At 39.2% G+C, this 23211-nt stretch overlaps 1 protein-coding gene across 2 annotated transcripts in view; it reads left to right on the top strand.

The window, feature by feature from the left end:
- The window catches only part of M1AP (meiosis 1 associated protein), a 95544-nt gene that overhangs the window by 17049 nt on the left and 55284 nt on the right, over nucleotides 1–23211 (top strand). For both annotated transcript variants that reach the window (XM_019969866.2, XM_070798399.1), the window contains exons 3-4: nucleotides 12476–12661; nucleotides 13548–13716. In XM_019969866.2, the coding sequence (XP_019825425.2) occupies nucleotides 12476–12661; nucleotides 13548–13716 (355 nt within the window). The remainder of the gene's footprint in view (nucleotides 1–12475; nucleotides 12662–13547; nucleotides 13717–23211) is intronic.

Below are 23211 nucleotides of genomic sequence, written 5' to 3' on the forward strand. Positions count from 1 at the left end.
CAGTCGCTCAGTTGTGTCCGACTCTTTGCGACCCCATGGACCACAGCACTCCAGGCTTCCCCTGTCCATCACCAACTCCCAGAGCTTACTCAAACTCATGTCCGTGATGAGTCAGTGATGCCATCCAACCATCTCATCCTCTGTCGTCCCCTTCTCCTCCTGCTTTCAATCTTTCCCAGCATCAGGGTCTTTTCCAACTATTTTTACTTACAACTTATACCTATATAAATTCCAGATGGATCAAAGATTTAAATGTAAAAATTGAAAATGTATAAGTACTAGAACAGATTGTATCATTTTGGGTTCAATCAGGAGATAGAAACCACAGTAATTTTAAAAAGGAAAATTTACACAGAATATTTTAACATAGTTTAACCTATTAAACTATGCATGCATGCTTGCAGGCTGAGGGAGAGATCTCAAAGAAGGACAAACTTGAAAAGGGGACCCCTTTCCCAAGGCTGGGGTTTAGAGCCAGTTGGAGAATGTGTGGTTGTAGCTCACTGGATACAAAGAAGATACTGGTTTGCTCAAGCTAGTGCTGGTCCATGGCTACTGGGACAACAGGAACCTTTCAGGTATAGGCACAGTGGCCAATGCACAAGCATGCAGAGTGGAGTGCCAGTGTGGGCAGGAGGCCTGGAGTAAGCAGTATCCATGTTGAAAAGAATGGCAGCATTGGAAGGACCTCCAGAGACAAACCTCTGAGAGGAATGACAGGTGAGCAAAGGGAGTCAGGCATCAGTGCAGGCAAGAGGCCTGAAGCATGCGGTGTCCTGGCTAAGTGAACAGCTGAAGGTGATCAGGCTAGGGCTAAGAAGTTCCTAATGTCTTAGCTCAAGTTGTGACTGACTGGTTTAAACAACAGACATTTATTTTCTTGAGGTTTAGAAAGCTGGAAGGCCAAGGTCAGGGTGCTAACCTGATCAGGCTCTGGTGAGAGCCCTCTTCCATCTTTCAGACAGCAGCTTTCTTGCTATGTGCTCGCATGGACTTTCCTTAATGCATGTATTGTACATGAAGAGAGAGCTCTGGTGTCTATTCCTCTTATTACAAGACACTCATGACTTCATCAAAACCTAATTATGTCCCAGAAGCTTTGCCTCTCATCACATTGGGAGTTAGGGCTTCAATACATGAATTTTAAGGGGACACAAACATTCAGTCCGTAACACCAAGGGCCTATAGGTTCTGGGCATTTGGGTGGAACACTGCGAGGTTGTTTTATCCCCATTGGTTTTAGCAGAAACGTACCTTCCTCCTGCAGTGTCCCTCTAGTACACTCTACTCAGAAAACTTACCATCATGATTACTGTGAAGGAGAAAGGCTTAATTGACAATAAGTTGACAGCATGCAGAGCTTGGGGGGAAATGTAAGAGTAAGAAAGGCCTTTCTAACCATAACACGAAACCCAAAATTCCAAAAGTAAAAGATTAATAAATTCACTTGAATAAAAATAGAAAATATACACTTGGTCAAAAAAAATACTAGGTGTAAAATCTAAAGACCATATGAGGACAAATATTTGCTTCTATACCACAAAGAGTTAATTTCCATAACTGCATAAAGGTTTCCTTAAAATCAATAAAAATAATGACCAATAGTCTAATAGGAAATGAGATATGATATGAACAGTTTTCAGAAAAGGAAATACACATGACCTTGAAATATTGAATATGTTCAGTCTCACTCATAAAAGAAATACAAGTTGAAACTGCTTTGAGATGCTATTATTTTTCAGCTATCTGATTGGTAAAGACTTTTTTAAGTTAAATGACAATGTTTTTGAGGATTTAAAGAAACAGGCACCCTTGTATACCATTTATGGGTATATATTTTAACACAGTTGCTATAGTGGGCAATTTGGTGACAATATCACAATTTACATACCCTTTAACTTAGCAAGTCTGCTTTTAGAAACTTATCCTACATATATGTTTTCATATGTGCAAAAATGGTTTTAGATTATTCATTTTAGAATTGTTTAGAATAGCAAAAGATTGGAAATAACCTACTGTCAATTAATAGGGAATTGGTTAAATAGAGTTATGGTCCATCTATTAATGGAATCCTATTTAGCCATAAAAATTAAGATACTTTTTATCTATTGAGTGTAATGATTACCCAAATATACTGTGTAACAAAATCAGGATTCAAAATAGTATCATAATTGTTGGGGATTTTCTCCCCGGGACTTGGAAGCGATGAACCTGAAAGAATGACACTCGGACAGTCTCTTGCAAGAACTGACAAGTTTATTTCTGCAGTCAAGCTTTTTTATAGAAGCAGGAACAAAGAGCTTAAAGTATAGGGCCAGCAGAGCACATACGGAGTTAGCACATAATCGGTAAAAACATTTCAAGGACAGCGCGCTCTAAATGACTCATGGGCTTATCCCACAACCCGCTTTCACAAGTAACATCCCTATTTATTATTAACTCTTGGCGCTGAGCATAACCAAAGGCAGGAGATGTTTTTCTGTCCGCAGTGCAAAGCTGGGTACTTCGGGCCCTTCACCATTTTCCCAAGGACTTTCTCCTTTTATGGCTATTTTGCACTATGCTTCCCAACAATAATCTCTTCTGTTTTGGTAAGAAGAAAGATGGAAAGTGAAAGTGATAGTCGCTCAGTTGTGTCCAACTCTTTGCAACCTCATGAACTGTAGCCTGCCAGGCTCCTCTGTCCATCTAATTCTCCAGGCAAGAATATTGGAGTGGGTTGCCATTCCCTTCTCCAGATCTTCCTGACCCAGGGATCGAACCCAGGTCTCCTGCATTGCGGACAGATTCTTTACTGTCTGAGCCACCAGGGAAGCCCATTTATATTTCCTTTTATGTAAAGATATATCTCTGGGAAGATATCGAATAAGCTGATAATATTGATTGCCTGCAGGAAACTACTGGTTAGCTGAAAAATAAGAGTAGGAAGGTGACTTTTTCTACATGTTCTTTTGAAACCTTTGAATGTTTGTTGAATGAGAGGAGAAAAATTGCAACAAAATTTTGGAAACTATAATACAAGTGAAAAGTAATAAATGACTTAGCAGTCCCCTAGAGAGCTAAATCTTAAGCCAGTAGTGGGAAACCCAAGAGAGAAAGCAGTTTAAATCACCAATTTCTCAAAAGGCTTAGGAACTAACAAAATCAAGTACTTTTGAAAGTAAGAATGTAGATGGAACTAAAAGTAGAAAAATGTTAACCATCTGTTTTAAAAGTAGCTTGACCTTTAGATCCTCTCTTCTACTCCAAAAACAACAAATTGATTCGTCACATTTGGTTTGACATTGCGACATGCCCCATACCAATGGACATGTAAAAATTTCACTGAGGTAGAAGTCCCCTGAATTTTAGTCAAATTTATTTCCTACATACTGGCTTACAAATGTCTTACCAATAAGTTAGAATAGGTGCTACTTCTTGCTCATTAGGTCCACTCAGCATGTCATTAATGTAAAGGGCCAGTGTGATAACTTGTGGAAGGAAATGGCAATCAAAATTCCTGTGAACTAAATTATGACATAAGGCTGGAGAATTGATACACCCATGAGGTAGGATAGTGAAGGAGGTGTATTGCTGGTCTTGGCAGCTGAAAGCAGACTGCTCCTGTGGGACATTATAGACAAGAGTGGAGAAAAGGCACTTACCAGATCAATAGCTGTATACCAGGTACCAAGAGATGTGTTAATTTCTCAAGCAATGAAACTGCATCGAATACAGCAACTGCTGTTGGAGTTACCACCTAAGTAAGTTTATGATAATACACTCTCATTCTCCAAGACTCATCTATCTTCTGCACAGGCCATATAGGCCAAGTTGAATGGGGATGTGGTAGAAATCACCAACTCTGCATCTTTCAAGTCCTTGATGGTACACTAATTTCTACAATCCCTCCAGGAATTCAGTATTGCACTTATTGTTTTCCTAAGTAGAGACAGCTCTAGAGACTTCCACTTGGCCATTCCCACCATAGTTGCCTTCACTCCACAGGTCAGAGAACCAATGTGGGGATTCTGCCAGCTGTTAGACATGTCTATTCCATTTATACTTTCTAAAACTGAAGAAATAGCCATAGGATGCATTTGGGGACTCATCAGACCCAACATAAAATTTCACTGATCACTTGACTGCCATAAGCCCCTGCTCTGATTGGGGTCAACAATAATGTTCAGGACCTCTGGAAATAGTGTCCATTCATAGCCAGTATCCAGTAGATACTGAAAGGTCTGATTATTCCCTTTACTTCAGTGTACAGATACCCTTGTAACTTTCAAATCTTTTGGGTCCTTTTTGATAATTTTTAAATTCTTTATTCATGGCTTTGAATAATCCCTCTTACTTCTTTAAACTTCTTAAAGGTACTTAAATATATTTAATATTTCCAATATCTGAAATGGTATTCTAATTCTCCTCTTTGTTGTTTCTGTGGACTCTCACTCATAATATTTATTATCTAACTGATTTTGTAATTTTGGATTATGAGTTTATCTTAAACTGATCTTAATGTGTGAAAATTCTGTGAGGTCTTAAGTTTATGGTGTATGTACATCTAGAAAGGATTTATGTTTGCTTCAGTCAGATGCCCTGAGGTGCTATCACCCCAGGACCACTTTAAGTTATGTTTTAAACTTAGGGTTTCCTAGACCCTGTTCAGTTCAGTTCAGTTCAGTCACTCAGTCATGTCCAACTCTTTGTGACCCCATGAATCGCAGCATGCCAGGCCTCCCTGTCCATCACCAACTCCTAGAGTTCACCCAAACTCATGTCCATCAAGTTGGTGATGCCACCCAGCCATCTCATCCTCTGTTGTCCCCTTTTCCTCCTGCCCCCAATCCCTCCCAGCATCAGATCTTTTCCAGTGAGTCAACTCTTCGCATGAGGTGGCCAGAGTACTGGAGTTTCAGCTTTAGCATCATTCCTTCCAAAGAACTCGCAGGGCTGATCTCCTTTAGAATGGACTGGTTGGATCTCCTTGCAGTCCAAGGGACTCTCAAGAGTCTTCTCCAACACCACAGTTCAAAAGCATCAATTCTTCGGCTCTCAGCTTTCTTCACAGTCCAAGTCTCGCATCCATACATGACCACTGGAAAAACCATAGCTTTGACTAAATGGACCTTTGTTGGCAAAGTAATATCTCTGCTTTTCAATATGCTATCTAGGTTGGTCATAACTTTCCTTCCAAGGAGTAAGCGTCTTTTAATTTCATGGCTGCAGTCACAATCTGCAGTGATTTTGGAGCCCAAAAAGATAAAGTCTGACACTGTTTCCACTGTTTCCCCATCTATTTCCCATGAAGTGATGGGACCAGATGCCATGATCTTCATTTTCTGAATGTTGAGCTTTAAGCCAACTTAGACAAATCCTAAACTGACATAAAGGAATGTATGTAGTTTCTAGGTTTTAGCAGTGATTTCTTTCTCATTTCTACTCAGAGCTCACATAAGTCAACAAGTTTTATTGTCATCTGCTTTGACCAGTGAGTGGATTCTTTCTAGCCCACCTTTTCACTGAGAAAATAACCTTTTGAATGGTCTTAACTTTTTGAGCCAGGGTAGCAGTTCCAACTCTTCTTTACAAGGGCCTAATGCCTTGTCTCCTTTTCCCTTTCAACACAAAGCCTTTGGTTCCCAAGATCAGCAAATAAAGTCAAGGCTTTTATGCCTGTCTAACACTGTAGTTTCCTGTTGACCCCCCCTTTGGTACTTGGGGATTTCCCTTAATTTCTTATGAATTCAACTATGCATTTAAAAGATATTCTAAATAGACATTTCTCCTAAGAAGATATACAGATGGCCAAGAGGCAAATGAAAAGATGTTCAGTGTCACCAATTATTAGAGAAATGCAAGTCAAAACTATGAGGTACCACCTCATACCAGCAAGAATGGCTATCATCAAAATATTCACAAACAATAAATACTGGAGGATGTGTGAAAAAAAGGGAAGCCTCCTACACTGTTAGTAGGAATGTAAAGTGGTACAGCCACTATGGAGAACAGAATGGAGGTTCCTTAAAAAGCTAAAAATAGAACTACCATATAACCCAGAAATCCCACTCCTGGGCATATATCCAGAGAAAAACATGATCTGAAAGGATACATGCACCCAAGTGTTCATTGCAACACTGTTTACAATAGCCAGGACCTGGAAGCAAACCAAGTGTCCATCAGTATAAATGGATAAAGATGTTGTACATATATATAATGAAATATTACTCGACCATTAAAAAGAATGAAATTATGCCATTTACAGCAATATGGATGGATCTAGAGATTTGTCATGGGCTTCCCTGGTAGCTCAGTTGGTAAAGAATCTGCCTGCAATGCAGGAAACCCCAGTTTGATTCCTGGGTCAGGAAGATCCCCTGGAGAAGGGACAGGCTACCCTCTCCAATATTCTTGGGCTTCCCTGGTGGCTCAGATGGTAAAGAATCTGCCTGCAGTATGGGAGACTTGGGTTCAATCCCTGAGTTGGGAAGATCCTCTGCAGGAGGGCATGACAACCCACTCTAGTATTCTTGCCTGGAGAATACTCCCATGGACAGAGGAGCCTGGTGGGCTCCAATCCATGGGGCTGCAAAGAGTCAGACACGACTGAGCAACTAAGCATAGTGCACAGAGATTTGTCATACTGAGTAAAGTAAGTCAGAGAAGGAAAAATATTGTATGTCATCCCTTATATGTGGAATCTGAAAAGAAATGATACAAATGAACTCGTAAAATAGAAGCAAACTCACAGACTCAGAATGAACTTATTTTCCAGGGGGATGGATGAGGGGAAGGGATAATTACGGAATTTGGGATGAACATATATACACTGCTGTGTTTAAAATGGATAACCAACAAGGATGTACTGTATAGCACACAGAACTCTGCTTAACCTTGTGTGGCAGCCTGGAGGGGAGGGGAGTTTAGGGAAGAATAGATACATGTATATGTATACCTTCTCTGTTCACCTGAAACTATCACAACATTGTTAATCCGCTATACCCCAATACAAAAAAAAGTTTAAAAAAAGATGTTTGTGTTTTATCTGGTATATGTATTGTTAGCTGGTGAAAGAGTGTGTTTCAGATATCTAGTTTATCTGTAAATGCTTTTTTTACACATTAAGATTAATGTCATGCTGATTATATACATTGCAAATACTTACCTAGTTTGTTTTTTGTCTTTAACCTTATTTGTATTTTCCTTTACTTAACATAAAAATTTATTTTTTATATGGTTAGATCTTCTCATTTTTCCCTTTGTGTTTTCATACCTTTTTTGTCATGTTTCCAAAGACCTTCCCTACCATAAGATAGTATCCTTTTTTTCCTACTATTTTCCTGGTTTATTTTTTCAATAAATTTCTCATTACTGAGTAATTTTAGATACATCAAAAAGTTTCAAAGTATGGAATTCCTATATTTTTAACTTATATTTTCCTCTCCATGAAATTTTTTATATATGCATCCCTTTACCATTTATTCAAAAATAATTTGTTTAATACAACTGTATTCCAGGTACTGTTCTAGGCCCTGCAGACATGGCAATGAAGAGAGAGCTCAGATTCCTCCTTTAATATATTATTATATTGAGCTTATATTCTAGTGAGATAGACAGACAATAACTGGTCAGTATACTTTGGAAAAATGTCATTCTCGTTTGGCTCTTATCCATTTGTATTCTGAGGCTATTTATCTCACTTGTTGTAAAGTTAGTAGTGAGTGGGAATTATTTTTTTTTTAAGGTACGTAGTACATCATAAGTGGGCTTCCCAGGTGGTGCTAGTGGTAAAGAACTCGCCTACCAATGCAGGAGACATAAAAGACGCTAGTTCAATTCCTACGTTGGGAAGATCCCCCGGAGGAGAGCATGACAACCCACTCCTGTGTTCTTGCCTGGAGAATCCCATGGATAGAGGAGCCTGGCTGGCTACAGTCCATAAAGTTGCAAAGAGTCGAACACGACTGAAGTGACTTAGCATGAATGCACGCACACACATCATAAGCACATAATAATAAATGTTTTTTTTAAGTGGGTGAGTTAATGGACCTATGTCATTTACATAGACAGTATATTTTCTTCACTTATTTTTATCAGTTGTAGACTAGGCCCATTACAATACAAACCCCTTCTGTTTAATTAGCAATGTCTTAAGTGTTTTTAGGGTTTGATCATCATGATAAAAAAATAATAAACAGTTAACACTGAGTACATACTGTGTGCCATGAATTAAGTCATTTAGTATTCTTTAAGATAAGTATTTATATTCTCCTCATTTTCTGGTTGAAGAAATTTTAGCTTAAGGACTCATAGTCAAGAAGAAGAAGAGAGTGGTTAGGAACTCAAGTTGCATTTGGATCTAAAACTTGAACCAAGACTAGTGCTTCTTTATTCATAAACTGTCCACTACTCTTCAACAAGCATCCTCTACTCTTATCAGGCATATTCCTTCTTTCTCTCTGGCACACTACATTCACTTTCAACCTCCATAGATGCTTATATTGAACTTTCAGCCTCTCTACCAGCCCCCCAACAAACGCACACATATACATCTAAAATACTGTATTCTTTTTACAAACCTTATCCTTTAAATTCTAAGCTCAATCTCACCCCCTTTCCAACAACTCTTTTTCTAAGTTTCTAAAGTATCAATGGTCTATAAGTCTCTTCCACCTGTGATACACATAAAACTGGGGCTGTAAGAGTTCCTAGGGCATGGGAATATATAATTTTCAAGAATTGTTATTATAGATCTTCCATTTCTACTGTATTCTTTTCTAAAACTTCTATAATTATGCCTATGATGAGGGTGTCAGGCTCCTTCTTCATTCCTACCATCCCTTTAACAATTACTTGTCTTCCACATCACAAAGAAAACCCAAAAATAAAAAGGATGAGGTGAAAAGAACATATCTTTCACCCACTATAAATTTTACTGTGATGAATTGCCATGTGGTTTTAAAACTTCCAAGGACACCAAACAAAGGAATAATTCAAAATATTGACATCAGTGTAAGAAAGAAAATGACTTAATGATTGGGTTAAAAATCTTTTGCAACCGGGTAGTCTCCAATTTTAACAAAATTGAAGGAAGACTAAATTGAGTAGCAGCTAATAGATCATTAAAATAATTTTATTAGTATATCCATATGTAATTTTTGGCATATAACTCAGAATGAATTTGACAGTTTGTTTGACATCTGTATTTATCAGGATGAGGTTTCTCAGCACTAGAAACCTCCTAGAAAATAGGAATAGGATTAATACTTAATGTTGTGCCATTTAATCAATAATTTATTTATTCACACATACCTTAACTAATTAAAGAACCCAATGTGCTCACCATTGAGATACATTTCTAATTAAATTTTATCCTTAATGCCAATAATTATCAAAATTGATACTATATATGTTGTTTTGATCAATTTATATGAACAATAATTTTAAAAATAGTTCAATCTAGATAACTCCTTAGAGCCTATGGTCATAGGAAATTTAAAAATCTGATGACATATTTTTGATGCATAGAAATATGATAAGATAATCAATAAAAGACTGCCAACCAGAAAGTTCTATTACATTATGATAAAACTAGGGGAAATTGAAATGGAAATATGAATTCAAGGAGAAAATGAATAATATTAATTTCCATCTGTTAAACTTTTAAAATTGAAAAATGAAAGTATCAAATTCTTATGATATTAATATTTAGATTAATAAACATAATTAGATTATGTTTTAAAGAGTTGTATTATAGTGTCATTTTTAAATATTGATATTTAAATATACTGGAAATTATATATCCTTAACAACTACTTACACTTAGAATTTTAAAATCTAGATGTCAACATAATATATAATAGAGTATATCATTTTTCATATTCTTTTAGGGAGTACATGAAAAGAAATACTTAATGGCTACTGGCCTCATTTGTTCTCATTTATTTCTTGAGTAGGTTTCTTATCTTCCTGTCTAGATTACAAGTTCTCTTTGTATAAAAATTATATCCTATTTCTTCCATTTTCACCAGAGATTCATGAAAAGGAGCAAGTAAGCAAAGTAACATGCTCATGAATTTTATGTGTGTTTTGCAAATATTGCTCAATTCTGCTCTTTGATCAGGAAAGTGTCTTCATCCCAAATATAATTTCTCCCCACCCCACCCCCACCTGCTATTGATGCCTGGCATTCCTTCAAATAGTGTCACAAATTTTAATGCCACATTTATTCAAAATGTATATATTCTTAGGAGACGTAACATTGATCTAGAATCATATTAGATTAAACTACTTCCTGAGAACAAGATTTTGTGAAGGAGAGTGAGGACAGTCAGGAGATTTACATGTTGACTCCTTGACCTGATTGCAAACAAGCATCTTTTCTTTACTGAAGTGACCCTGAGGGGCCTGTTAGGTAGGACCTTATTGGAAAAGGTCAGTTTTCATTCCAATCCCAAAGAAAGGTAGTGCCAAAGAACACTCAAACTACCACACAATTGCACTCATCTCACACTAGTAAAATAATGCTCAAAATTCTCTAAGCCAGGCTTCAACAATACATGAACCGTGAACTTGCAGATATTCAAGCTGGTTTTAGAAAAGGCAGAGGAACCAGAGATCAAATTGCCAGCATCCTCTGGATCATCAAAAAAGCAAGAGAGTTCCAGAAAAACATCTATTTCTGCTTTATTGACTATGGCAAAGCCTTTGACTGTGTGGATCACAATAAACTCCAGAAAATTCTGAAAGAGATGGGAGTACCAGACCACCTGACCTGCCTCTTGAGAAACCTGTATGCAGGTCAGGAAGCAACAGTTAGAACCAGACACGGAACAACAGACTGGTTCCAAATAGGAAAAGGAGTACATCAAGGCTGTATATTGTCACCCTGCTTATTTAACTTCTATGCAGAGTACATCATGAGAAACGCTGGGTTGGAAGAAGCACAAGCTGGAATCAAGATTGCCAGGAGAAATATCAGTAACCTCAGATATGCAGATGACACCACCCTTATGGCAGAAAGTGAAGAGGAACTAAAGAGCCTCTTGATGAAAGTGAAAGAGGAGAGTGAAAAAGTTGGCTTACAGCTCAGCATTCAGAAAACGAAGATCATGGCATCTGGTCCCATCACTTCATGGAAAATAGATGGAGAAACAGCGGAAACAGTGGCAGACTTTGTTTTGAGGGGCTCCAAAATCACTGCAGATTGTGACTGCAGCCATGAAATTAAAAGACGCTTACTCCTTGGAAGAAAAGTTATGACCGACCTAGCTGCTGCTGCTGCTTCTAAGTTGCTTCAGTCGTTTCCGACTCTGTGCGACCCCATAGATGGTAGCCCACCAGGCTCCGCTGTCCCTGGGATTTCCAGGCAAGAACACTGGAGTGGGTTTTCACTTCCTTCTCCAAAGCATGAAAGTGAAAAGTGAAAGTGAAGTCGTTCAGTCGCGTCCAACTCATCGAGACCCCATGGACTGCAGCCTACCAGGCTCCTCTGTCCATGTGATTTTCCAGACAAGAGTACTTGAGTGAGTTGCCATTGCCTTCTCCGGACCAACCTAGACAGCATATTAAAAAGCAGAGACATTATTTTACCAACAAAGGTCCGTCTAGTTAAGGCTATGGTTTTTCCAGTAGTCATGTATGGATGTGAGAGTTGGACTATAAAGAAAGCTGAGCGCCGAAGAATTGATGCTTTTGAATTGTGGTGTTGGAGAAGACTCTTGTGAGTCCCTTGGACTGCAAGGAGATCCAACCAGTCCATCCTAAAGGAGATCAGTCCTGAATATTCATTAGAAGGAGTGATGTTGAAGCTGAAACTCCAATACTCTGGCCACCTGAGGCAAAGAGCTGACTCATTGTAAAAGACCCTGATGCTGGGAAAGATTGAAGGCAGAAGGACAAGGGGATGACAGAAGATGAGATGGTTGGATGCCATCACCGACTCAATGGATGTGAGTTTGAGTAAACTCCGGGAGTTGGTGATGAACAGGAGGCCTGGTGTGCTGCACTCTATGAGGTCACAAAGAGTTGGACACGAATGAGCAGCTGAACTCAGTTTTAAATGATCAACCACATCAAAATCCTCATTTCTGGTAAAATATCACTCTTGAATAGAGTGCCTCCCAGTTCCTAGACTGACTGAGAAATGAAGAGTGACACATTGAGAGTGACACTGCTAGGCCTCCAATTCGCAATAAAACTGAGCAGTCACAACTGAACCTTCCTTTGGGAGAGTGAATGAGTTAAAACACATTTTCTGTTTCTAGTAACTCCGCATAATTAATGCCTTTTGGCTGCAAATTGTAGGGAAATTTAGGGAAGGTTTTAGTGCAGTGCCTAGAATGGAATGTGCATTCCATAGATCTTGGTCAAATAAATGGATTTTCAGGAAGGGAAAAGTACTCAAGTAATAATGGATAATAAATTAGACTGCCAATTAATCTGTAACCTGAGTCACTAAAGATGTGCACCCTTGATTCATTTTTCTCTGCAGCAAGTGAAAGGGAACTTTGCTAGGCTGCAGGCCTGCATCTCAGAACTCCGCATGCTGCAAAGAGAAGGTTGTTTCAGACCACAAGGCACTTCTCTGCAGCTGGCAATAGAGGATGGGCTGCAGCAGTTCAAACAGTACAGCAGACACATGAGCACAGGTGCAGCTCTGACCTACAGTTCCCTGGAGGTAAGAGATGCTGGCCTTAGGACACTAAGCTTTCTTCCCATTTAAGTCCATCGAAATCCTTCATTATTTGCCATCCTTCTATAGTTCGCTGTTTCATTCACTTGAAGGTCATCACTAGGCACTCCATTGGGTATGTGAGTGAGTTAAAATACATTCAGTCTCTGTAACATCAGGCATCAAACAAATGAGTTTAAAAATAATTATGCTCTCATCCATATGCTTATTCACCAATCAAAATGTCTAAGTACAAAAGAAAATTGCATATATTTAATACTTGCCTTCCAGAGTTTGATGTTCAGCCTGGATTCAGATTGAGCAAGGAGAGACATCCAATGGAAGTACCACTGAGAAAAGAGCATATAAGCTCTCTGATACTTAGTACACATCTAACAAGTGGAATTTAAGGATTCTGTTTCCTTTGTTTCTTCATGAAATCAAAGCACTTTGAGCAAGAGGGATACTGCCTGTGATTCAAGCAATCTTAAAAGCTGAAACGCAGTGGGGGACTTCCCTGGCAGTCCAGTTGTTGAGACTCCGTGCTCCCAATGCAGGTGGTGTGGATTTAGTCTCCGGCTGGGGAATTAACATCCTACATGCTGTGGCATGGCCAAAAAAACACTGAAACAAGGATGGCTTCTCACTAGTCACTTTCTGGGATAGATTCAGTGTGTTTGGAAGGGTACTGTGATGATCTATCGCACCAGACCTCTCCCACCAGAATCTGTCAAATAAAACTTGATTTGCAAGTTACAATTAAATCCTCTTCTGTGCTCTAAGACACTACTACCAATTTCTTCGATGTTTATCCTCTAGATCTAACCTCTTAACATTCTTCACTCTGTACATCAGCGAAAGAGGGCACAATGATTCTTTGTTTTATTTCCAGATTACCGTTCTGACTTCACAGCCTGGAAAAGAGGTGGTCAAACAGTTGGAGGAAGGATTGAAAGATACAGACCTAGTCAGGATCAGGAAGCTTCAGGTGGTTGAGATCACAAAGGGAGCCCTAGAATGTATGAACTCAGCATCCCCTGTTGAAGAGCCCAGCAATGAGGGTAAGGATTAAATGAAAAGGTTAAAAGAATGGGTAGAATTTTAATGAGTAGTCTTTTACAGCTGAGGAAGATTATTTTCCATGGTCTTTTTATATTCTTAAATGAAATAAATCCAACAGATTTCACTGTGGTCCAGAAAAGTGTTTCTAGGTGATAGAGTTTAGTTTTTAATCTTATTTTTAATTTTAGAAGCTATATATATATATTAGTGTAAAATCTGAAACATTATAGGTAAAGAAAGTTAAAAATTCCTTCCTCCTCAAGAGATTGGGGTATCCTTTGTAATGTTCTAACAAATAGATATATAGAAATACTTTATATTTTAATGGGATCATCACATACATAATAATCTGTAACCCTCTTTGTGTGTTGTACAGCTGTCTATGTTAGTATCTGTAGACATGCTTCATTTTTTACTGGATACATGATGTTTTTTACTTTCTGGTTGGACCATAGTTTGTTTGTTTAATTGCTTATTAGTGAATAACTTGGTTTATTACATTTTGCTGTATGAAGAGACTTACATGCAGGGCTGGCTTCATTGGGCCTATGACCAGTACAGTCATACAAGGCCCTGCATTTAAAAAGATCCCATGCTTAGAATTTAATGCTTTTGGGTAACCGTCTTAAAATTCTTGATAATTTTATTTTTGAATTTGTGCTTTGTAAGTGAAGTTTGATGGAACAATGGAACATGTGCCAGGGGGTTATATTCTCAGTTCATATGTGTCCTGCCTACCTTCTACCTCCCCAGAATGGGTTCTCAGTCACTAACTTTCCAGTCCTGATGGTCCTAGACTGCCTACCCCTACCAGTCACTACTGGCACCAGATCCTACACTTCTCTGAAGAGAAAATATTTAAACTGAGTTTTAAAATACAAGTAGGAATTAACCAAGCAGAGGGAGAGGAAAGGGAGACTCAAAAAGGAGACCAGGGGCATGAGAAAGCAAGATAAATCATTTTTCAGAGATAAACGCATGGTTCCATGTCAGGAGCCTATCAGGCAGAGGCAGGAGTAAGGCTTTAGAGGTAGACAAAGGTTAGATGAAGAAAGGCCGTATATGCCATGTGCCCGTTCTGAGACATTTGGATTTAATGCTGAAGCATTGGAAATTTATGAAAAGATTTTGGTCAGAAAGTCAAATAGAGATTCTCAAGTTATGGAATTTAAGATTTTTAACTGACTTTAACTTATCCAAAACTCAAGTTAAATTCACCCTCCAGCAGTTATATTGGCTTTCTCCAAGGTTATACACACCTGGAGGTGCTCACTGTTCTGATACCATTGATCTCTTCCTGGTACCACAAAAATAACCTCACTCTTCACTTCACACCCTAATTGGGTCAGGGACTTGGTAGCTAAGGGTGTGTTTCCCATCGAATTCTGACTCATGTGTATCCTTCCAGCATCATGGACCTCTGACATTGTGCCAGTTGGGGAAGAAGGGTAACCAGCCTTGCTGTGTGGTATATGATATCTTACCTACTATTCAGTTCAGTTCAGTCGCTCAGTCGTGTCCAATTCTTTGCGACCCCATGAATCGCAGCACACCAGGCCTCCCTGTCCATCACCAACTCCCAGAGTTCACTCAGACTCACATCCATCAAGTCAGTGATGCCATCCAGCCATCTCATCCTCTGTCATCCCCTTCTCCTCCTGCACCCAATCCCTCCCAGCATCAGAGTCTTTTCCAGTGAGTCAACTCTTCGAATGAGGTGGCCAAAGTACTGGAGTTTCAGCTCTAGCATCATTCCTTCCAAAGAAATCCCAGGGCTGATCTCCTTCAGAATGGACTTGTTGGATCTCCTTGCAGTCCAAGGGACTCTCAAGAGTCTTCTCCAACACCACAGTTCAAAAGCATCAATTCTTTGGCGCTCAGCCTTCTTCACAGTCCAACTCTCACATCCAAACATGACCACAGGAAAAACCATAGCCTTGACTAGACGGACCTTTGTTGGCAAAGTAATGTCTCTGCTTTTTAATATGCTATCTAGGTTGGTCATAACTATTAACACTCTGCTTTTCTCAAGCCAATGTCCCCACTGACTATCCTATTTACATCCCTCCACTTGTAGTAATCTTTTCCTCTGAATTTCCTCTTATTTCCTCTGAATTCCTCCCCCTATCCTCTTCCAACCAAATCATCTTCATCCTTTAAGGCCTAATTGAGGTTCATGACTACTGTATTGATTTTCCTCTTCTTAAAAACAACCTCATAGCTTGTGGTCTGCACAATACAAGTTAGCGCTTAATTATATACCATATAGAATTATTTACCATTGCTTTATTGTGCTTCCCTAGTAACTCAAATGATAAAGATTATGCCTGCAATACAGGAGACCCCAGTTTGATTCCTAGATCAGGGAGACCATCTGGAGAAGGGATAGGTTATCCACTCCAGTATTCTTGGTCTTCCTAGTGGCTCAGCTGGTAAAGAATGAACCTGCAATGCGGGAGACCTGGGTTCAATCCCTGTGTTGGGAAGATCCCCTGGAGAAGGGAAAGGCTATCCACTCCAGTATTCTGGCCTGGAGAATCCCATGGACTGTATAGTCCATGGGGTCACAAAGAGTCAAACACGACTGAGCAACTTTCGCTTTCTTTCTTTCTATTGTGTGATAATTTTGTCTTCTCACCTAAACTGTAAACTAGTTGATTTTTTTATCTGCATTAAATCTTAAGTTTTAAGCCTTGGCATTACAAATTTATCTTATTTATTTATGTGCCCCACTCTGTAAGTATCTCCTAAATTAGCAGTAAATATTTGTTAAATGATGACTGTGATACCTGTGGAGTCTGTTCTTGCTCTGCCCAGCGTCCCCTGCATCCCCTTTCTTTAGTAATGCCTCTACTTTCCTAGTCACAGAGTGGGCCATAACCCAGGTAAGGCAGTCATAGTTCTCCAGGCCAATAATCTAAGAGTCCCTCCCAGTGGGTTCTCAGACTGAATCTGTGAGAGAGAAGCTCCTTTTATTTCTCTTTGGCCATGAACAGATCAGGTACGGACTATGTCCTTTTCTCCCTTCAGTGACTAGAGAAAGGGGATACAGATCTCTCCAATCTTATACAAACTCTTTTAGAAATTAAAAAAGAAAGAAAGAAAGAAAAATGCCCTCCCCCTAGTCATGATATAAAGCCAAACAAGAACAATGGTAGCTGGATGGGAGGGGAGTTTGGGGGAGAATGGATACATGTTTCTGTATGGCTGAGTTCCTTAGCTGTTCACCTGAAACTCACAACATTGTTGATTGACTGTACCCAAATACAAAACAAAAAGTTAAAAAAAAAGAAAATTTCAAGCCAATCCACTCATGAAAATAGGTAAAACCATCTTAAATAATCTAATCATACCTAAAAAGAGAATACAGAGCTGATCAAGTTGAGTTTATCCCTGTAATGTAAAGTGATTTTGCATTAGAAATACATAAATATAAATTTAACCAAGGAGGAAAAAATTTATACTCTGAAAACTATAAGACATTCATGAAGGAGATTAAAGATGATACAAATAGGAGGAGGAGCCAAGATGGCAGAGGAGTAGGACGGGGAGAACACTTTCTCCCCCACAAATTCATCAAAAGAGCATTTAAACATCGAGTAAATTCCACAAAACAACTTATGAATGCCGGCAGAGGACATCAGGCACCCAGAAAAGCAATCCAACTCTTCGAAAGGAGGTAGGAAAAAATATAAAAGACAAAAAAAGAGACAAAAGAGGGAGGGACGGAGTTCCGTCCCGGGAAGGGAGTCTTAAAAAAAAGAGAGAAGTTTCCAAACACCAGGAAACCTTCTCACTGCCGAATCTGTGCCGAGCTTTGGAAGCACAGAGGGCAACATAACAGGAAGAAAAAATAAATAAACAATTAAAACTCGAAGATTGCGAGTCCTACGGTAACTCCCCCAGCGGAGAAGCAGTGCAGACGCCTGCACGCGCCATTAGCAAGCGGGGGCTGGGCAGGGAGGCGCAGCTGCATCGCTTAGAGTAAGATTCTGGCCTGAATACCCTGAGCACTATCTGAGCGAAATAATTTGGGCTAGCAAACCAGACTGTGGGATATCTACCACGCGAAAAGTCAGCCCCAACCTAAGACACCGCCAGGCCCGCACACGGAACAAAGAATTGAACAGAGATAGCCGGCTGCAGACCTTCCCCCTCCGGTGACAGGCAGCCAGAGCCGGAAGGGGGCAATCGAAGCCCCAGAGAGACATTATCTATAAAACTGTAAGCAGGCTTCTTTGCTAACTAAAACTTTTTGGGGGTCTGGACGATTAACATCTGCCTGAGAAGGTGCGCCGGTTTTACACCCAGATAACCGAGTGGCGGGGAGGCGATAAGTCGCAGCATTGGCGCTCGCCAAACACCTCATCACTTGAGCTGCTCGGACCTGGGAAGAGCACAAAACTCAGGCCCAACTGAGTCTGCGCCTCTGAGGACTACCCGAGTGCCTGAACCTGAGCGGCTTGGACCTGGGAGGTACATGCAACCCAGGGCCAGCCTCGGATTGTTCCCGGCGGAACAACCTAGAGCCCGAGCAGTGTGGGCAGGGAGGCTACGTGCGCCGTGAGCGGGGGCAGACCCAGTGTGGCTGAGGCATTGCGAGCGCACGCCAGTGTTATTTGTTTGCAGCATCCCTCCCTCCCTCCCCACAGCACGACTGAACAAAGAGAAGAAATACAGCTCCACCCATCAGAACACCGACACAAGCTTCACTAACCAGGAAACCTTGACAAGCCACCTGTACAAACCCACACACAGCGAGGAAAAGCCACAATAAAGAGAACTCCACAAACTGCCAGAATACAGAAAGGACACCCCAAACTCAGCAATTTAAACAAGATGAAGAAACAGAGGAATAGTCAGCAGATAAAGGAACAGGATAAACGCCCACCAAACCAAACAAAAGAGGAAGAGATAGGGAATCTACCTGATAAAGAATTCCGAATAATGATAGTGAAATTGATCCAAAATCTTGAAATTAAAATGGAATCACAGATAAATAGCTTGGAGACAAGGATTGAGAAGATGCAAGAAAGGTTTAACAAGGACCTAGAAGAAATAAAAAAGAGTCAATATATAATGAATAATGCAATAAATGAAATTAAAAACACCCTGGAGGCAACAAATAGTAGAATAACAGAGGCAGAAGATAGGATTAGTGAATTAGAAGATAGAATGGTAGAAATAAATGAATCAGAGAGGATAAAAGAAAAACGAATTAAAAGAAATGAGGACAATCTCAGAGACCTCCAGGACAATATTAAACGCTACAACATTCGAATCATAGGGGTTCCAGAAGAAGAAGACAAAAAGAAAGACCATGAGAAAATACTTGAGGAGATAATAGTTGAAAACTTCCCTAAACTGGGGAAGGAAATAATCACCCAAGTCCAAGAAACCCAGAGAATCCCAAACAGGATAAACCCAAGGCGAAACACCCCAAGACACATATTAATCAAATTAACAAAGATCAAACACAAAGAACAAATATTAAAAGCAGCAAGGGAAAAACAACAAATAACACACAAGGGAATTCCCATAAGGATAACAGCTGATCTTTCAATAGAAACTCTTCAAGCCAGGAGGGAATGGCAAGACATACTTAAAATGATGAAAGAAAATAACCTACAGCCCAGATTATTGTACCCAGCAAGGATTTCATTCAAGTATGAAGGAGAAATCAAAAGCTTCTCAGACAAGCAAAAGCTGAGAGAATTCTGCACCACCAAACCAGCTCTCCAACAAATACTAAAGGATATTCTCTAGACAGGAAACACAAAAATGGTGTATAAATTCGAACCCCAAACAGTAAAGTAAATGGCAACGGGATCATACTTATCAGTAATTACCTTAAACGTAAATGGGTTGAATGCCCCAACCAAAAGACAAAGACTGGCTGAATGGATACAAAAACAAGACCCCTACATATGTTGTCTACAGGAGACCCACCTCAAAACAGGGGACACATACAGACTGAAAGTGAAGGGCTGGAAAAAGATTTTCCATGCAAATAGGGACCAAAAGAAAGCAGGAGTAGCAATACTCATATCAGATAAAATAGACTTTAAAACAAAGGCTGTGAAAAGAGACAAAGAAGGTCACTACATAATGATCAAAGGATCAATCCAAGAAGAAGATATAAAAATTATAAATATATATGCACCCAACACGGGAGCACCGCAGTATGTAAGACAAATGCTAACAAGTATGAAAGGAAAAATTAACAATAACACAATAATAGTGGGAGACTTTAATACCCCACTCACACCTATGGATGATCAACTAAACAGAAAATTAACAAGGAAACACAAACTTTAAACAATACAATAGACCAGTTAGACCTAATTGATATCTATAGGACATTTCATCCCAAAACAATGAATTTCACCTTTTTCTCAAGCGCACATGGAACCTTCTCCAGGATAGATCACATCCTGGGCCATAAAGCTAGCCTTGGTAAATTCAAAAAAATAGAAATCATTCCAAGCATCTTTTCTGACCACAATGCAGTAAGATTAGATCTCAATTACAGGAGAAAAACTATTAAAAATTCCAACATATGGAGGATGAACAACACCCTGCTGAATAACCAACAAATCACAGAAGAAATCAAAAAAGAAATCAAAATTTGCATAGAAACGAATGAAAATGAAAACACAACAACCCAAAACCTGTGGGACACTTTAAAAGCAGTCCTAAGGGGAAAGTTCATAGCAATACAGGCACACCTCAAGAAACAAGAAAAAAGTCAAATAAATAACCTAACTCTACACCTAAAGCAACTAGAAAAGGAAGAAATGAAGAACCCCAGGGTTAGTAGAAGGAAAGAAATCTTAAAAATTAGAGCAGAAATAAATGCAAAAGAAACAAAAGAGACCATAGCAAAAATCAACAAAACCAAAAGCTGGTTCTTTGAAAGGATAAATAAAATTGATAAACCATTAGCCAGATTCATCAAGAAACAAAGGGAGAAAAATCAAATCAATAAAATTAGAAACGAAAATGGAGAGATCACAACAGACAACACAGAAATACAAAGGATCATAAGAGACTATTATCAACAATTATATGCCAATAAAATGGACAACGAGGAAGAAATGGACAAATTCTTAGAAAAGTACAACTTTCCAAAACTCGACCAGGAAGAAATAGAAAACCTTAACAGACCCATCACAAGCACGGAAATTGAAACTGTAATCAAAAATCTTCCAGCAAACAAAAGCCCAGGTCCAGACGGCTTCACAGCTGAATTCTACCAAAAATTTAGAGAAGAGCTAACACCTATCCTGCTCAAACTCTTCCAGAAAATTGCAGAGGAAGGTAAACTTCCAAACTCATTCTATGAGGCCACCATCACCCTAATACCAAAACCTGACAAAGATCCCACAAAAAAAGAAAACTACAGGCCAATATCACTGATGAACATAGATGCAAAAATCCTAAACAAAATTCTAGCAATCAGAATCCAACAACACATAAAAGATCATACACCATGACCAAGTGGGCTTTATCCCAGGGATGCAAGGATTCTTCAATATCCGCAAATCAATCAATGAAAAAAAAAAAAAAAATTCTAGCATACAGGTATGTTGTGTCCAAAAATACACACACACACACACACACACACACACACACACACACACACACATATTTAAAGCAATGTGCTTTACTCAACTTAACTTCTATATTTTTACTTAGCATTTGTCTTGTTACTTTAAATTTTCTTTCCTTAATAAATGTATTCATTTAACTGAAAAAAAAAAAAAAAAGATGATACAAATAAATGGAAAGATATCCTATGTTCATGGATTAGAATTAATGTTGTTAAACTATCCATACCGCCCTGTGAACTCGCTTCAGTCGTGTCCAACTCTGTGCGAACCCAGAGACGGCAGCCCACCAGGCTCTGCCGTCCCTGGGATTCTCCAGGCAAGAACACTGGAGTGGGTTGCCATTTCCTTCTCCAGTGCATGAAAGTGAAAAGTGAAAGGGAAGTCACTCAGTCGTGTCCGACTCTTAGCAACCCCATGGACTGCAATCCTCCAGACTTCTCCATCCATGGGATTTTCCAGGCAAAAGTACTGGAGTGGGGTGCCATTGCCTTCTCTGTCCATACTGCCCAAAGCAATCTATACATTTAATGCAATCAGTATCAAAATACTCATGACATTTTTCACAGAACTAGAAAAAATAATCTTAAAACTTGTATGGAACCACAAAAGACACCAAATAGCCAAAGCAATCTTGAGAAAAAAGAAAAAAACTAGAGGCATCACACTGCCTTACATCAGACTATACTACAAAGCTACAGTAATCAAAAAAGTATGGTTCTGGCACAAAAACAGACACATAGATCAATGGAACAGAATAAAGAGCCCAGAAATAAACCCACATACTTATGGTCAATTAATCTACAACAAAGAAGGAAAAATACATGTTGGAGAAAAGACAGTATCTTCAATAACTGGTATTGGAAAAACAGCACAGCTATGCATAAAAGAATTAAATTAGAACATCTTCTCACATGATATACAAAAATAAACTCAAAATGAATTAAAAACCTAAATGTAAAACTGGAAGCCATAAAAATCCTAGAAGAAAATATAGGTAAAACAATTTGACATAAATCATAGCAATATTTTTTTACATCTATCTCTTAAAGCAATGGAAACAAAAGCAAAAATAAATAAATGGGATCTACTTAAACTTAAGAGCTTTTGCACAGTGAAAGAAACCATCAATAAGATGAAAAGACAACCTACTAAATGGGAGGAGATATTTATAAAGTCATTTGATAAGTGGTTAATATCCAAAATATATAAAGAGCTCATACAACTGAATATAAAAAAAAAAAAACAATTAAAAATGGGTGGAAGACCTGAATAGACATTTTTTCCAAAGAAGACATATAGATGGTCAACAGGCACATAAAAGGATGCTCAGCATCACTAATTATCAGGAAATGCAAATCAAAACCACAATGAGCTATCACCTCACACCTATCAGAATAGCTATCATCAAAAGATAGCAAATAATAAATGCTCACAAGGATATGGAGAAAGGGAACTCTAGTACACTGTTGGTGGGAATGTAAATTGATGTAGCTACTATGGGCTTCCCTGGTGGCTTGGACGGTAAAGTGTCTGTCTGCAATGCAGGAGACCCGGATTCAATCCCTGGGTTGGGAAGATCCCCTGGAGAAGGAAATGGCAGCCCACTCCAGCCTGGAAAATCCCAGGGACGGTGGAGCCTGGTAGGCTACTGTCCACGGGGTCACAAAGAGTTGGACATGACTGAGCGACTTCACTTCACTTCACTATGGAAAACAGTATGGAAGGTCCTCAAAAAAAGTACAAATAAAACTTACACAAGAGGATGTAGAGTTGCCGGTGCCTGACAGTGCGTCTGACACAAAGCTGGATGGGGTAGAGAGTAGGGGATGGTAGTGAGGGGTGGTGGAAGAAGGAAGAGGCAGCGGTGAATCACTTATAAAT

This window comes from Bos indicus, chromosome 11, assembly GCF_029378745.1.
Source record: "Bos indicus isolate NIAB-ARS_2022 breed Sahiwal x Tharparkar chromosome 11, NIAB-ARS_B.indTharparkar_mat_pri_1.0, whole genome shotgun sequence".
Taxonomy (NCBI): Eukaryota; Metazoa; Chordata; class Mammalia; order Artiodactyla; family Bovidae; genus Bos; species Bos indicus.